At 36.4% G+C, this 16426-nt stretch overlaps 2 protein-coding genes across 3 annotated transcripts; both read right to left on the bottom strand.

Annotated features, from left to right (window-relative positions):
- Window positions 1–8823: 8823 nt before the first annotated feature.
- On the bottom strand, window positions 8824–12822 carry LOC113286353 (UDP-D-xylose:L-fucose alpha-1,3-D-xylosyltransferase MGP4-like). 2 transcript variants are annotated; one of them, XM_026534991.1, is made up of 4 exons: window positions 12124–12822; window positions 9843–9978; window positions 9508–9723; window positions 8824–9390 (listed from the first exon to the last, which is right to left on the bottom strand). In XM_026534991.1, exons 1-4 carry the CDS (start codon window positions 12180–12182, stop codon window positions 9181–9183), a joined length of 621 nt encoding a protein of 206 aa, XP_026390776.1. In that variant the 5' UTR covers window positions 12183–12822; the 3' UTR covers window positions 8824–9180. The 2 variants fall into 2 exon arrangements, with proteins under 2 accessions (XP_026390776.1, XP_026390777.1); XM_026534992.1 differs by having other exon boundaries at window positions 9843–10004.
- A 790-nt stretch (window positions 12823–13612) lies between these two features.
- Window positions 13613–14952, bottom strand: LOC113286354 (protein Jade-1-like). Its single transcript, XM_026534993.1, has 2 exons — window positions 13956–14952; window positions 13613–13863 (listed from the first exon to the last, which is right to left on the bottom strand). Exons 1-2 carry the CDS (start codon window positions 14922–14924, stop codon window positions 13810–13812), a joined length of 1023 nt encoding a protein of 340 aa, XP_026390778.1. The 5' UTR covers window positions 14925–14952; the 3' UTR covers window positions 13613–13809.
- Window positions 14953–16426: the final 1474 nt, after the last annotated feature.

Below are 16426 nucleotides of genomic sequence, written 5' to 3' on the forward strand. Positions count from 1 at the left end.
TGAAGACTTCTAAAGTCGTAACTGATAGCTGTCTAAAACACCTACTTTTATATCTATTGTTTATGCTTTCTTTGCTATTTTTCTTGTAAAATATGTATCTTATGTTTGCTTTTGAGTATTTAGGTACTTTTGAGTTATTCGGAGCGAAAGAAGGAGAAAATGTCAATTTGGAGCGGAAAAGGCAGAGATGTCATTTCACAGTGCAGTGCTAATGGGAGCTCGTCCATGGATAAGGGGATGTCATTTGGATGGATACTATTGGGGTGTATATAGCCATTCCAGCTTTATTACATAACCCTTAAATTGAGAGGAATTTATTTCTTCTCAGTTATTTTTGCATCTGTGTTAGAGAAAGAGGCAGTTTCAATAATGTAAGAGAAGAGATGGCGGCTCAGAGAGGAGAGGTTCTGTGTCTAGTAATATCAGAGATGCTGCTACTGGTGAAGAAATTCAAGGAAGAGGAACTGGTGATGAACAGATGGGAAGTGAAATCGAGAATTTCAGAAGAATGGGTTTTAAATCTGGTGGTTTGAGAACGAGATCACTTAGGGTTTGAACAGGAAGAGATTCATGAAATTTGAGAGGTGGGTTTTGCTCAGTTGAAGATTCAACAGCTGTGGATGGTGAAACTGGAAGATTTCTGGTGGATGATTGCAGGTGGAAATAGGAGTTTGTGTTGTTGTTGTTGCAGTATGATGAACAACTGAAGAGCTGGAGATTAAGGTTTTGGAGATGCTTATGAATCGAGAATTGGTGAAGGCGAGAAAGAGGATTTGAGATGAATCAGGAATATGGGTTTGTCTCAGATTCGGGTTTACCATGAGATTTGAAGCTTTTTGTGTTGATGTTGAAATTCATGGGATTCTGTTGTGGGTTGTTCAGGAATTAGTGATACTGAGATTTGGATGTGACTGAAAGTGCAATTGAGACATGAATTTGATAGATTGTAGATGCTGCAATGGAATGGATGGCAGTTGTAGCTGGTTGTGTTGGTTAAGTTGGCAGACATGGCTAGAATGGAAGATTGCAAGGCTGAGATGATGAAATGTGTAGATGGCTGTGTCGCAGGCGGTGGTGTGCAGAGCTGAAGTGGGAATGACTATGATGTGTTGAATTACAGGCTAGGGACTTAAAGCTGTCACCAGTGGAGTGTGTGGCTCAGTGACAATGATGAAGTTACAGAAGGAGTTGCAGGTGGCCCGGAGTGATGGAATGAGAACTGGTGCAGTGGCAGGGGTGCTGGTTCATGACTGATATGGAGTTGCTGTCGTAATAGAGAAGATGGCAGTTAATGGGGAAGCGAATTGAAGTGGAGATGTTGCAGTTCTGGTGGTAGCTGATTGTGTTGGCAAGCAGGGAAAGCTGAAATGAAGATGGAATTGGTGGCACAAGTATGCTGGTCTGTGTTTGAATGGAATAGCAGGCATGTGCTGTGAATCTGTGACAGTTCGTATGGGAAATGGATTGTTGGTTGAACTGATGATGCAGTTGTGTGTTTTGCTCGCAATTGAGATATGAGCAGAGAAGAGGAAGTTGTTGCAATGATGAAGCTACAGCTGAGTCGCTGCAATGGGTTTGAAAAGGTGAAGCTACAGCAATGAAGACTTTGGTGGCAAGGTTGAGCTGCAGAAATTTATATGAGGCAATGAAACTGGTAACGACTGGTACTTGCGACAGTTTGTATTGGTGCTGATGTGAATGCTGGAACTCAGCTGAAAGATGAGGGCATGACAAGAGATGCAGCTGCTGTTGGAATGTTGAATGGTTGGAACGAACTGAATATGAAAGGAACTCAAAGTACAGGGAATTCAGAGAGCTGGGTTTGATTCAGAAACTACAGCGAGGTTGTAGATTGGTGGAGCTGTATGAGCTAGCTGTTGTGGTGCCTGAGCAATTGCAGAAATGTTTGAAGCCAGGGAATGAGTTGAATGAGCTGGGATTACAGTGTGGTTATTTGTAGTTGCAGGTGATAGCTATGGAGGTGGTACTGAAGCCGAGTTGGTACTGGTGCAGTTGTAGATGGAGGAAATGGAATGGAACTGTGAAGCGCAATGATGATGCAGTACAATATCAAGCCAATGCAACAGCTCAGGCCTGTGGCCAAGACCAGTCAGATGCTGACTAGAAATGACTCTGCTGAGTTGCCTTGACTTAGCCTCAGACTCAGTGACTTTGACTGAGTTGACTTCATGTTTGACCGGTGACCGGGTGGACTTGCCGGTCACCTGAGCTATTTTATGGCCAATTTCCGGCCATTTTACCAGTTTTCCGGCGATCACTTTTGGGGTATATTTTCACGTGGGTATTCCTCACATATGGGCTTGGTGGAATCTTTGTATTGGACTTTGGGCTTTGAAGACCTAGTTTTGGAAAGAGGAAAGCTACAAAAAGAGAAAGTTTGTACTTTTTTTGGGGATCACGTATTATTTTCTACTTGGAGCTTTGTAGAGAACTTCTTCTAGGGTTTGCTTTTGTTTGTTTTCATCTTCTTTATTTTATTGATTATGATTATGATGAAGTCCATTATTATGAGTAACTAAATACAATTATTGGTTATGGGATAAAAGTTGATTTCTCAAGCATGTTATTTGATTCTATGAATTAGTTTTGTCTCAACTTTATTGTTTTTGATTCATGATTTATTTTATCATATGATTTGATTGTTTGATTGGTTGAGTCCGGAATCAATCCGATTTGCTTTCATATCTAGAGCTATATTAGGGTTTTCAATACGAAAAAGTTGTTTGTCCCTGATTTTAAGTGGCATAATTATGGGTAGTGCTTGTAGTGATATATCCTACTAGTCACATATGAATCATAACCTTGGTTAAAACGAATTAGTGCTTTTACACGTTTGTTTGCTTTGATTAGTCTTATTCCATAAATCTTAAAGCTTTTAGGGAGCTAAACTTAATTGTGCTTTTACACTTTGGGTTGCTTTATAGGAAGAATTCACATATGCATCTTTTAATGTGGTTGTGATGAAATTAGGGAATTAGCGGGATATTCTTGCGATCAAGTTACCCTAGGACTTTTAATAAATGCGAGATTAAAATATCAATTCTACTCATTGATGAAAATACATGTTTGTGAATAATACTATCCCGTGACCAATATCTTCTCCTTATTGATTATTCCAACTATTTGCTTTGCTTTACTTTATTTTACTTTATTTGCTAAAACAAAAATCCCCCTTGGTTATCTTAGAAACTGAAAATTACATAACAACAAAAGCCTCTCTGTGGATACGAACTCTTTCCTACCACTTACTACATTATTGTAGTTAAGTAAGAAAGTGAAATTATATTTGACGGTCGACAACCGATCAGTAACCTAATAGAGTTTCACAAGGAAACCTAGGTCTTCACTCTAGCCACAACTAGGACACAAGGGTGCCAGGATTGAGGTTCTAGTTTGTAGAAATTCCTCTATTTATAATGATGCACAAGTCTAGGTATCTTATAATCAAAGCTGATTTCATAAACTAGTTTCTACCCTTACGAATTTCTTTGATATTTAGTACGCTCAACATCTCAATATAGATTGATCATGTAAGCATATGAGAAGTTTTCCTCGAGTTGCAAGGAAGAACGTGCCCATGTGTTTATCTTAATAAGCTATATGCATCAAATGATTATTCCAAGAACAACGGTAAGTTGTTCGTGAACAATCATGGAGTTTAATAACTCTTAAAGACTAAAAATCGTGAAAAATGTTCAAAATACTCTGTAAGCAAATTTTCTTCTCGGGGTTTTAGAACTTCTCATATCTATAAGTTCATGAACCGTCGATATCAGTTCGTGTACCTAATTACTAAAAGTATCTAGGGAACCTCTTAAAATCAACTAGTTCGTGTTTTTACCAAATCGGTTCGTATACTTGAGGATTTAAAAGTATCCAGGAACATCTCAAAATCAACCAGTTCGCTAAATAACCAATTTAGTTCGTGTATGTGAGTTAATACGAGATTTAATTCATTAAATATATTACCAATAAGTTCAAAGTTCCTGTACTGACCTAATCAGTTCTTGAACATGAAATATATTATTACTTGCCGCCTTCTGTGAACATCTTACGCAATTACGATATATTAAACAATAAATTATCCTCAACCTATGATGCAATAAGTTTTTTAGAACTTCCAGTTCTTGAAATATAATTCGATATTTATCAAGTATTAGCTTGAACTCGAAATTTCATCTTTGCAATTTTCATTATAGTAACGAAGTCATACGGCATTGTTTAATAGATAAAATGGTTGATACTATGAGTAAATATGATAGTCAGTCTTCATATACCTATGTTGATGAAGTCCAGGTAGATGTCTCCGTAGAAGAGATTCAGTCCACATTAATCAAGCCATAATAAGTGTTAAGCGACGATACTTAGCTTCAGTGACACAATAACCACCTGAAGGTATTCCTTCCAGTGAAAAACATCAAACTAAATCTCGATTACCTATAGGAAAATATTTTGAACTCGCATAAGCGCGAGTTCAAAGTTGAATTCGCGGCTCCATAATTGTAGGATCTGGTAGACTTGGCATCAACAAACTGCAAACTTAACCACAGTTATCTAGCCGTATTTTTATACGTACGCGTATCTTTTCCAAGATATCTCCTATACCTACTTTTTCCAGATTTCTGAGTTTTCTTATTCTCATTTATTTTCGGCGCCAAAAATGGAATGTCAAGGCTCCAAAAAACACTGTACGCAATATTCAAGTTTTGTTTTGTGATACAGAGAAGTAGCAAATAGATATTAGTTTCAAAAATCGAAAGACGTCATCTATGAAGATGAAGACGTAATAGATGAATTTACATATGAAACTGTGAGGTATAAAATGGAAGTGCAAAGTCGTAAGGAAGACAAGGTAAAAAAACTTCTTCTCATCCTAGAATAAACTTGCATTTCGTGTCAAGATGGTCATACAATTCATGATCTTAATCGAACTTTGGAGAAAATTGCAAGGGATAATGGCAGGTTTCGTTATGATGTTATTACTTCTAGCGCTCTAACAGACTATAATAAGCTCGTTAGTAGAGAAACTTGTAACACCAAAATATAAAACTCCCAAGAAACTCAAAATGCGTTCACTGTACCCATCAAAACATAAAACTCCAACTGAAAGAGGCACTCATAAAATGAGCACCAAAACATAAAACTCCCAAAAAACTTAAAATGTATTCATGGTATCCACCATGGGTTGTGTCGGCCTTTTACGGAACATCATCAATAAATGAATTACGGAAAAGAATAGCTTTCAATAAGAACCATAACCTGGCCTGATCCATCGACAACAATCGAAATATAAGTTAAAATGTTTGTTTCATAGAATTCAATTATATAGATAATTAAGAGGAAAAAGAAAAAGATGCCTATTCTAAATCAAAAACAAATAAAAAAAAAATCAAGAAACAAACTTAACGAATGTTGCTGGCTAAAATCACTTGGTGGTCTTGATTGGAATAGACAGTTAGTTGTATCTCAGTGGTTCCATAGTACAACCAAAAGTTATTCTTATACCATTATTAACGTAATATCGTTCACTTGATATACTAAGTGATCACAAAGAGATCGTTTGAGATGAAATGAAATCAAGATGTATTTCTTATCTATAGAAGAAAATTACCAGTAGTAAGGTTACCGAGATAAAATCTTGTTTTTGTAATTTTATTTCTGGAACTCCAAGTTCTTATTTCGGATTAATATTCCAAAAAAAAAGAAATATGAAAGATCTTACGTTTTGCGAACTACCTTGGAAAGTATACGTGGATGTATAAAAATCTGGCTAGATAACAGTGGCTAAGTTTACAGTCTGCTGATGTCATATCTACCATATCCTGAGCCGCGAATTCAACTTTTGAACAATTTTCCCTGTCCACACACCAAGGGCAACCACCTCAAGCAGAATTTAGAAGGCTGAAATTATCGAGAGAGGTGGGATTCGAACCCGAACCACTAACCTAGGGTACCCATAAAAATTGATTGTTGGTAAACAGACCCTTTCTTTGTCGTCGACTCCTCTTCTTCTTGCGGTTCCAAACCCCTAGTAGATTTTACAGTTCAGAGTTTGTGTAGAAAACATAAAAAGCTCTAGAATGGTTATGCGGAAACCTTAAACAAATAGAGATAAATTTTGATTCAATGGATAATTTGCGTAATTGGCATGGTTATTATGAACCACCAGACAATGGTTTACCACTTAGGTCACGTAATGAGATAGTTCATACAGAGCCTTATGTTGAGGTGATGGTTAATAATAATTCTAATCTTGGGATACAAAATTCACACATATCAATGGATTTCTGGATTAATCAGAGGGGTAAACTTTTACATGATGAAAACCCTTTGGCTGAATCTCCAGGAAGTCCTGATTTATTGATTTTACAGCACCCAGAAGAAGAAAGAATGGTTCAAATGGAAGTGGCTCCTGCCAGTAAGCCTGTTGTTGGTTGTAAGCGGAGAAAGACCCCAAATGGTCCTACTAAAATAAACAACTCCCAACCCGGACAATGTTCTTCGACTGTAGATTCTTCTGCTGCTGTTGTTGACTACTTGCACCAGATTTTAGCTAATCAGAAGGTTTTGGGGTCTAAGATAGACAAGGTAAACAACAGATTATCTTTTATTGAGGAAGTGCAGAGGCATACTGCAATTAGAGGCAAAACACTTAGTGAAGCTCAATACCAACAGATGCGTGCTGAGTATAATCTTCTTGAAGATGAAGTCAGTACTTCAAAAGTTATGCAATCTTAATTGTCCTTTTTCTGTTTCAAATCGTAGAACAATCTTGCAACTTTATTTTTTGTTTAGCATTTGTGTGCATCATGTTCTGAACCTTAGAGTTTATCGTTTTTCAACAGTTTGTTGGCTGCATACTGCTCGGAATTATGAAAATTTGCATACTCAAATTTTATCTATTGTGTTTGCTACTGCATTTGATTATCCGTTATTTCGATGATTTCTTTAGTTACCAATTTCTGTCAAGCTTCTTCCAATTATGTGTGCTGTTTGTTTGGGTAATTAGGCGGTTAATGGGGATACTTGTTAGATGTTTCTCGATTGGTTAATACGTATGCAGCTCTCATATGTATTCTTATATGTTTGCAAGGAACAGTTTTCAACCTAGAACTATTTCCCCAATGGTTTTAAGTAGTTAAAACAGTTCTAGTGATTGGATCTGCACTCCTTTTCTGCTGAAGGGAAGATTGATGGCATCTTTTCTCTTGTACTCGGTTATAATGGTAATGAATTTGGTGTACTTAGCATGAATCCTGTACATTTTTTCAGATAGATGGTTATTCTTAATGCTATAATGGGTGTTGTTTAGTGTAATATGGTGGTTTATGAGGATGTTCTGTTAGCATAACTTCCTCTTGATATACTAAGATTTGACCCAAAGATTGTTGATAATGCTTCTGCTGCTTAGCGCAGTCTGAGTAGCTATTCTATTCTTAATTCGTTTTCCTTGTTTCATACACCTTTGATTACTCTTTCTACTTTTCCCTTTTAGTAATTTTTTGTTTTGTGTGTGTGTGTGTGTGTGAACTCAGTATTCTCTCTTGTTTCTACTTGCTCCATTTCTGAAATTTTGGATTTTGCTTTTCATTTCCAAGTTTTTCTCTTCTCATCTCTTTGCACATTTCCTTGCTTATTCTTCTTGTTCTTTGTTTCAAAATGAAAATCTTGCACTGGAATAGGCATAGCTGCAGCTCTAACAAATGTTTACGTTTGCAGCATGTAAACAGTATTATCTTCAAGTGTTATTGTCATCTGAAGCTGTAGTGTCTGATTATGTTGTGTCCACTTACACTCATCGTCTTCCATTCGATTAGGGTGATATATTTGATAGTGAATCTGGTGGTACGCAATTGGATTCTTTACGAATGCTAAATTAGGAACACTGGACTTTATTACTGATGTTTCCCCTATTGTGAAGGAATGCATTATTACTTTCATCTATGGATCTTTGAGTACTAAGATTAGGAGTGTAAAGATGTAGACTGCAGATGTAAGAGGATATTGCTGTCTTAGAAACTCTACTTGGGTGTGTCCAGATCAATTTGGTCAAGATCAATATTTTTGCTACAGCTCATAGTTTTAGTGGTGTGTGGTTTTCCTTCCCTCTTTTTTCCTTTCGTTTATTGTAAGAAGCATGAGATTAGAAGGTCTTGTAATCTCATTGCCCAGTAATATGTTTGGTTTGTTCAGCAAAAGACACCGAAAAGATATTGATAATCTCATGGAATTCAGATCCCTTTTTGTTTGTGTGCTGGAACTTCTCAACAGTGTACCCACCCACTGCCGATGAGCAATAAAAGCTGGAAATTTTTTTATGTTAAGGGCCTCTAACAAGGTTTCAGAGAAATCAGCGTAGAAGGCCACAAGCCTGCAATCTTTCCAAATGATTTGTGGACTCACCAGGAAAGCTTGGTAACGACAAATTTGTCGCTATCAGGTAGGTGTGCGACAAATTTGCAGATACTTTTTTTTTTCCTAACCTATCACTTGGGAGTTCAACCCCTAGCCAATTTGTGGGATGCAGATACTGTTAGTTACTACTAACCTTGTATATATATTTGCTTGAAGCGAAAAGATATCCTCATTTTCATGTAACATGCATTTAAAATCCAGACCTTCAAATTTGAGTTCTCTTCATTTGCTACTCCATTTAAAATCCAGACCTTCAAATGACGTCTGACTGTAATTTTATGTTCTGATGTTACAATTGCTTTGCCATCTCATTATTTGCATTTGTCAAAGTTGATGTGTTAGTTCGTAGTCTAGAGCCATTTTAAATCAAAGTATCAAACACAGATAAAAAAAATAGACTAAATTTATTACTTTTTCGTATTTGGATTAGCGATCACGTGCAGCACAACTATTAACGATCTTAATCAGGGAAAACAGTAGAGGAAGATGATTGAATTACATATGAACCTTTAATACAAGATAAGGAAGTAATACTTCCGAAACATTTACAATGATTCATTCAACTGCATCTCTGAAAACATCTGGGAAACTGGAGCTGTTAAAGCTCCCAATGACTGGTTCCCTTTCGGTATTTTCACCACAGCAGCAAGCAACAAGAATAATCGTTCAACCATTGCGCTATCTCAGTAACAAAAATTGCTAGGTTTCCTGACGGAGGTGAACCTGGTTCTCGCATTTTTTTCGTTACAGTTTACCAAGTGGGGACTCATTGGAATGCTCATCCACAAGCCAGAGTCCGAAATCACGGAAACACTGTATTTTCTTCTCAAAGCCAACAATATAATTGTTATGGATGATAGCATGTTTTCCTTTGGTGTCTTCTACCCAAGTCTTGTTCTTGAAATATAATCCTCCTGATGGAAATGCTGCCTGGGGAAGCAGATACAGATCCACCTGCGACAAAAACATAAATATTTATATACAACGTTGTGGTGAACACACTCTGTCAAACGGACTTTGATATGCCAATTATTCTGAAGAATCCAAAGTAAAGAATGAAAGACGAGCTACCTGTCCAGCAGTTTTATTCAAGGCCCAATTGAACCCAGGTTGGTCATTTGCCTTTGCTTTCTTGGACCATGGTTGATCTTGATGTTCTTCGATCCATTTCTTCATAACTAATTTGGCTCCAGGGGTTGGCCTGAGGAAAATCATGCAGCTGCAAATGTATGTACGCCCCTTCTTGCCAGGGGGTGGCAGAGCATTAGAGTGATCTAGCGGTTTGATCTATTCATTCAAAAATGAGAAATATGTCAACTAATCTGTAACAATGTAAGAGTTCTGCAACAGCAAAAGTGTTATTGATAACTGAAGTTTCATGACAAGAGATAAGTTGGTGTTCATACTGCAGTCATGTCATCAGTGAAGTATACATCATGTTCCCCTTTAAGATAAGTAAAGGGGTCTGCCAACCAGACCATATCAACGTCGTTGTACATGACATTATATCCAAGCTCCAAAATATGCAAAAGATGCCGAGGTCTGCGTGACGTAAAATTGAAGAATCACTGTCAAATTGGAAAATTTCATGAAAATAAGTGAAATGGCACATCAACATGTGCCCAAGACAAAAGAGTAAAATAAACAAACGACACAAAAATATCACAATTCTAGGGACAAGAACTCAGCATGTTTTTATCTAGATTAGAACAAAGCTTCAAATAGAGTAAGTGGAATTCAAAATCACACCTATGAGATGAAACTAAGCCCCAGCATATTGAATTATGTTTCCAGTTATTAAATAATAAACTGCCTACAACAACAAATAAAGAGATAGCAGAAACCCAATGTCAGGGACATTCTGAAAGATAAACTCAGCTTGTATGGCTATATGCTTAATATTGAGGTTTCAAGTAACAAATTTGCAGAATGAATTGAAATTAAGCGAGACGATACTCAACACATCTTCATTTCTTTTCGTTTCTAGAAATAGTTCTTTGGGTCACCTAAACTTTGTCTATTAAACTCTATGTTTTCAACATTTTCTGTCTTCCTCTTATAGAATACACAACAAGCGTGACATACATTCATTACAATGTACATATATCCTAACACAAACAAACAAGGCAGGTCAAAATGATTCACAATCAAGTTACTGGGCTCGCTAAACGTCCAGATTCCAAATTAACTACCAATGAGTGAATGGAAAACCATATTTATGGTTACCTACAGTGACTGTGATTTGAGTCATATGACATCTAGTCTACTGTCTAAGTACCACTAACAAGCAAATAACCAATTCAAACATAGCAACTAAAAGTCACTATCTAATGACCCAACAAAGCAAAATTTACTTAAAACCTCACATCTCAAAACCAAATTCACAACTCAAACAACATACCAAAGACCCAAATTTCTGCAACTAAGCCTGAACCAGTTAAATTCTGTTTCCAATTATCATACAAAATAGGCTTCCTACAACAAATATGAAGAGATAGCAGAAACGTAGTATCAGAGACAATCTAAACAACTAAAGCCTAAGCATATAGATGCTTACTATTAAGGCCAAACATCATATCCGCAAATCATATTGCAGTTTGAAACAGAATTTGAGAGTGAACGAGCCAATAAACAACACTTCTCCATTTCTTTTCTTTTCTAGCGATGGTTGTTTAGTATAGGTCTCTACTGCTCTATATATTTTCAGACATTTTCTGTTTGTCCTCTAACAAAATACAGAACAAGCATAACATACATTCAACACGAAGTACATGAATCCTACCACAAACAAACAAGGGAAGATCATTATAATTCCCAACGAAGTCACCAGGTTCGCTAAATGTTCAAATTCCGAACGAGCACCTATGAGTAAATGGAAAACCATACTTATTAGTTCCCTTCAGTTACTGTGATTTGAGTCATGACATCTGGTGTCTAGTTTCTCTATGTTTTCCAATTTCTCCACCATACAAGCTCAACCCCACAACTCTCAATACCATTAACAAACAAAGAACCAATCCAAACACATCAACTAAACTTCACTATCTAATATAATGACCCAAGAAAGCAAAACTTGGTTAGAACCCGCATCTCAAAACCAAATTCACAAATCACAACTCAAACAACATACCTGAGACTCACATTAATGAAACTAAGCCTGAGCTGATTCAATTCTGTCTCCAATTATCATGCAATAAGCTGCCTACAACTATGAAGAGATAGCAGAAACCCAATATCAAGGACAATATCAACACTTGTTCATTTCTTTTCTTTTCTAGCGATGTGAGTTTCAGTCACCTACATGGCTACACTTGGTCTCTACTGCTCTATGTTATTCAACTTTTTCCTTTTTCCTCTTACAAGCATAACACATTCATTACAAATGTACATAAATCCTAACACAAACCAACAAGACAGATCATTGTAATTCATAAATGAAGTCACCAGGTTCAGCTAAACATTAAAACTCCAAACTAACTATACTTATTGGATTCTTCCAGTTACTGTGATTTGAGTCATATGACATCTAGTGTCTAGTTCCGATTTCTCCACGACTCTCAATACAATTAACAAACGACATCACAATTCAGATTCAGCAACTAAACTTGACTATCAAATAACCACAAAAAATCAAAATTCGCTAAAAACCCACATCTCAAAACCAAATTTACAACTGAAAAAACATACCTGAGACCCAAATTTATGAGCAGATTGATTCTCAGGAGCAGGAGGAATAAGAACAGCATGACCAGGCCATCTCTGATTAACTAAAAACAATGTCTTATAATCTTCAGCAATCACTAACACCTTCTCTTGATGCTTAAACCTACTTATACTGATCAACCAATTACTCAAAAATGGCAAATAAGGTGAACTCACTGCACAAACAATCACAGTCCCAGTTCCACTTCTATTTCTACCCCCACCAACAAAATTCACAGCTTCAGATAATGTATAATCTTTCCACTTAGATACAGAAGGCCCTCTTGAAAAAAGACCACTGGGCATTAGAGTATCATTCATCCATGGATTGAAGAATACACCAAAAGTGAGTATCAATGTGAGGAGTATGAATAAACCAGTTGGGGTGAAGAATGATGTGATAGATCTGGGTTGGGCATTTGATGATGATTTTGGTGATACTGGAGTTTCATTTGTTTGTTGAGTTTGTTGCTGTATTTTGTATAAAAATGATGAAGAAGCCATTGTTGTTGCAGAGTAAGAAGAATTGAAGTGTGATTTAAGAACTAATTAGGGCTTATGTAATCCAGGACTTGGTTTCCATGAAGTTGAATTGGGAAATTGTATATAAAATTAGGGTTTTTGATAGAGAGAGACCGAGATCTGATGAGGGAATCGAATGACAGAGAGAAAAAAAAAAGTGTGTTGAGCTTTGTCCTTTGTGTGCTCCAGTGGAGAAGGAGAAAGAATTTGAGATGTTTGGGCGGGCCGAGTGATGATGGACCTGGATGGAAAATCTTAAATCCGTTATTTCGATGATTTCTTTAGTTACCAATCTCTGTCAAGCTTCTTCCAGTAATGTGTGCTGTTTGTTTGGGTAATCAGGCGGTTAATGGGGATACTTGTCAGATGTTTCTCGATTGGTTAACACATATGCAGCTCTCATATGTATTCTTATCTGTTAGAATAACAGTATTCAGCCTAGAACTACTTCCCACAACATTTTTAGTGATTGGGTCTGCATTCCTTTTCTGTTGATGGGAAGATTAGTGGCATCTCTTCTCTTGTACTCAGTTATGATGGTAATGAATTTGGTTTACATAGCATGAATCCCGCACATATCCAGATAGATGGTTATTCCTAATGCTATTTATATCAGTTATAAAGCTTCTTATAATTGTTTAGCATAACGTGGTGGTTCTGTTAGCATAATTTTCTGAGATTTGACCCAACGATTGTTGATAACTTAGATACTCCAAATGCTTCTGCTGCTTAGTAGAGTCTAATTAGCTATTCTATTCTTAATTCGTTTCCCTTGTTTCATTCAGCTTTTGATTACTCTGTCTACTTTCTCTTTGCACATTTCCTTGCTTATTATTTTTTTTTCTGAACATGAAAATCCTGCGGGAATAGGCATAGTTGCAGCTCTAACAAATGATTGCATTTGTTAAAGGTGATGTTTTATTTCGTAGTCTGGAACCATTTTAAAACATAGATCAGCAAAATAGATTTAATTTATTCAATTACAGAGAATTCACTGGAAACACCAGTGAGTAAATTGACAAGTAGAACTGAATAGAATGCTAAGTCAAACCTAACATTTGCAAACTAAAACCAAATTCCCTAACATAAAAACGGGAAAGAAAAAACCTTATATCTATGCGGCATGGGATTCAAATCACGGCTTCAATCTTACTTCCTATCGGCATCTCTGGCTACAATTTTGTACTTCCCTGTTTGTTGTTGCTGCAAAGCAAACAAAAAACAAGATCCAATAAAATTAGAGACCAGATGAAAGGAAAAAAAAACATTAAAATAGGCAAAGAATCAGTCACTACCTTTTCCCAGAGCTCGGTATGTGATTTGCAGAAACCAGCAACAATACCGCCTTTTCTTGAATTCCTTCCTTCTTTGAATTCAATAGAGAGTTCTTGTTTCAAACCACAAGTAATATGAAATGCTAAATCACAGTTAGGTTCAGAACATTGAATGACACAGCCATTTTTGGATTTGCAAACATAACAAACCTCTTTAAATCTTTTACCAGGAACCCTAGAACAATCAATATCTTGTCTACCTTCTGGATCTCTAAAAAAAACCTCTGGAACCAATAAAGCACAGGTTATATGAGCCCATCGATTATCGGTGGTGGGTTTCAATGCTCCTCCTTTTACAGGGCAAAGACAACAATCAAGATTTGATTTTTCTTTCTTCTCATTATCAATCGAAGCTTGACAAGTGCAACAAAACCAGTCTCCTTCAGGGATGCCTTCAATCAGTGGATTCCCATAACATGTTGAATGAACCATTAGATCACATCCATCACAAAGAACAATCGGATCTGATGGATCTCCATCTGTACTTTTACAAACATCACAAACAATCCCATCATCTTCTTCTTCCTCCTCAAGACCCTCCTCTCTTTCGATTTCTTCTTTTTCTTCTTCTACAGTAACACCATTATTGACATCTTGTTCTTCAGATTTGGACTCAGAAAAACAGATTTTTTTGTGAGTTTTTTCTGGGGATTGTTTGTATTCGAGATTTAGATCAAAAAGTTGAATGGGTTTTTCAGGAGTAATAGGTTGAATAGCCCAAACCCTTTTTTTAGCTGGTAAACAAACTGAAGATGTTTGATTTTGAAGAGGTATTTTAGGTGATGAGTTTAGATCTAAACATTTCATTCTCTTTTTTGCAGGTAACAACTTTGAAGAAGATATCAGATTTTCTTCTCCTTTTTCATCTTGTTTACTTTTTAGCTTGAATCTCTTCAATGGATGAACCTCATAGAATTTTTTACCCTCCATCTCTCTTTCTCTCTCTCTCTCTCTCTTAAGATTTTGACTGCTGAAGGTCTGAGATAGGTTTAGAGATTCGGTTTTAATGAAGTTTTGAAAAATTAAAAATGCCAAATATTTGGTGGGAAACATATACCCGGGAATTGAAATTCTTTTGATATTTGAATTTGGCGGGGTTCTAAAATTTTAATTGGGTTTTCTTTGTTAATTCATGTTAAATATTGTTCTTCAGATCTGTATATTAGTCTTCCATTTTTGGATTTGGCGGTAAACTTTCAAAACTCAATTTTTAGGGTTTAATATTCTTTTTAGTATTTGGCGGGTAATGAAACTCAAAATTTCCCTTCGTTTTTTTTATTTTTGGATCTGGCGGCTAACTATATCTAATTGGGCTGTATCTTTGCTACACACCTATAGTACTAACTTGATGTTTTTTATCCACTTACATGCTGCCATTCGTTAGGACTACAAGCTTGCCCGGTTCAACTGAGCCAGTACATTTGACACGAGCGATTTAGAAGACTCGTTGTTAGAACTCGACTCCCTCAGGGGAAGGAGTGGTTCTCAAGTGGGAGGACTAGGGTTTAGTCAGGAAAAAAGAGAATAATGGTGGTGTCATTGATTGGTTCAATACCTGGCTATTGTTACAGTCATTATCTGAACCAAGGTTTGAAAAACGGCCGTTTTTTTTTTGAAAAAACGCCCGTTATAACGCTCACGTCCATATACCGTGCCCGTGAGGTTCACCAACACGCTTACATAAATAACACCGATAAATAGGAAAAAATGGCGTTATTTAGACCCGTTATAACCGTTTTCACATCTGTGATTACCGTTTTTCTAAAATTAATATTTCAGTTTTTTTCTTCTAAATAACATTTTAACACACGTTTTTTACACCGTATTTTCCGTTTTCATACCGGTTAAACCTGTTTTTAAGGAAAAAAAATTTGAGTTGGAGAAATTCTTATACAATTTTTAATTTCAAACTTACAACTAAAATTTCATAAATAATCATTAAACACTTCAAATTTTATAAACTTACAATAAGTAACCTAGTGACAGCAGTGCTTGAAATTTTAAACTTAGACAAAACAACTTGTACCGGCATTTTTTTCCGACTTATTCAAGTATTTTCTGTTTTCTCGACGATTCTCAGTTGATTCCTCCTCCTCTTCCTCCGCCTCATATTGGTTCGCGTAATGCATTTGGCTGTCGTAGTTAACAGTATCGTCATCTTCATAACCATAGTCTTCTTCCTCATTATCATTACGATTATCTACTTCACTATTGATATTAATATTGGAATTATACTCTTCATTAATTCCTCGGGTATCTTCTTCTGGACGATCTTCAGTGTAATGAGAATTGTATATGGGATTTTCATTTTCATGACCTTGTGTATTGTCTCCAAATGTTAGGTTACCAAAGTCATAAACAAAGTTACTCACTGGCAACCTTTGATATGAGATTTCAACTTCTGGATCATGCCATTCGTATGGTGGAGGGAG

The sequence above is a fragment of the Papaver somniferum genome, chromosome 6 (assembly GCF_003573695.1).
Source record: "Papaver somniferum cultivar HN1 chromosome 6, ASM357369v1, whole genome shotgun sequence".
Taxonomy (NCBI): Eukaryota; Viridiplantae; Streptophyta; class Magnoliopsida; order Ranunculales; family Papaveraceae; genus Papaver; species Papaver somniferum.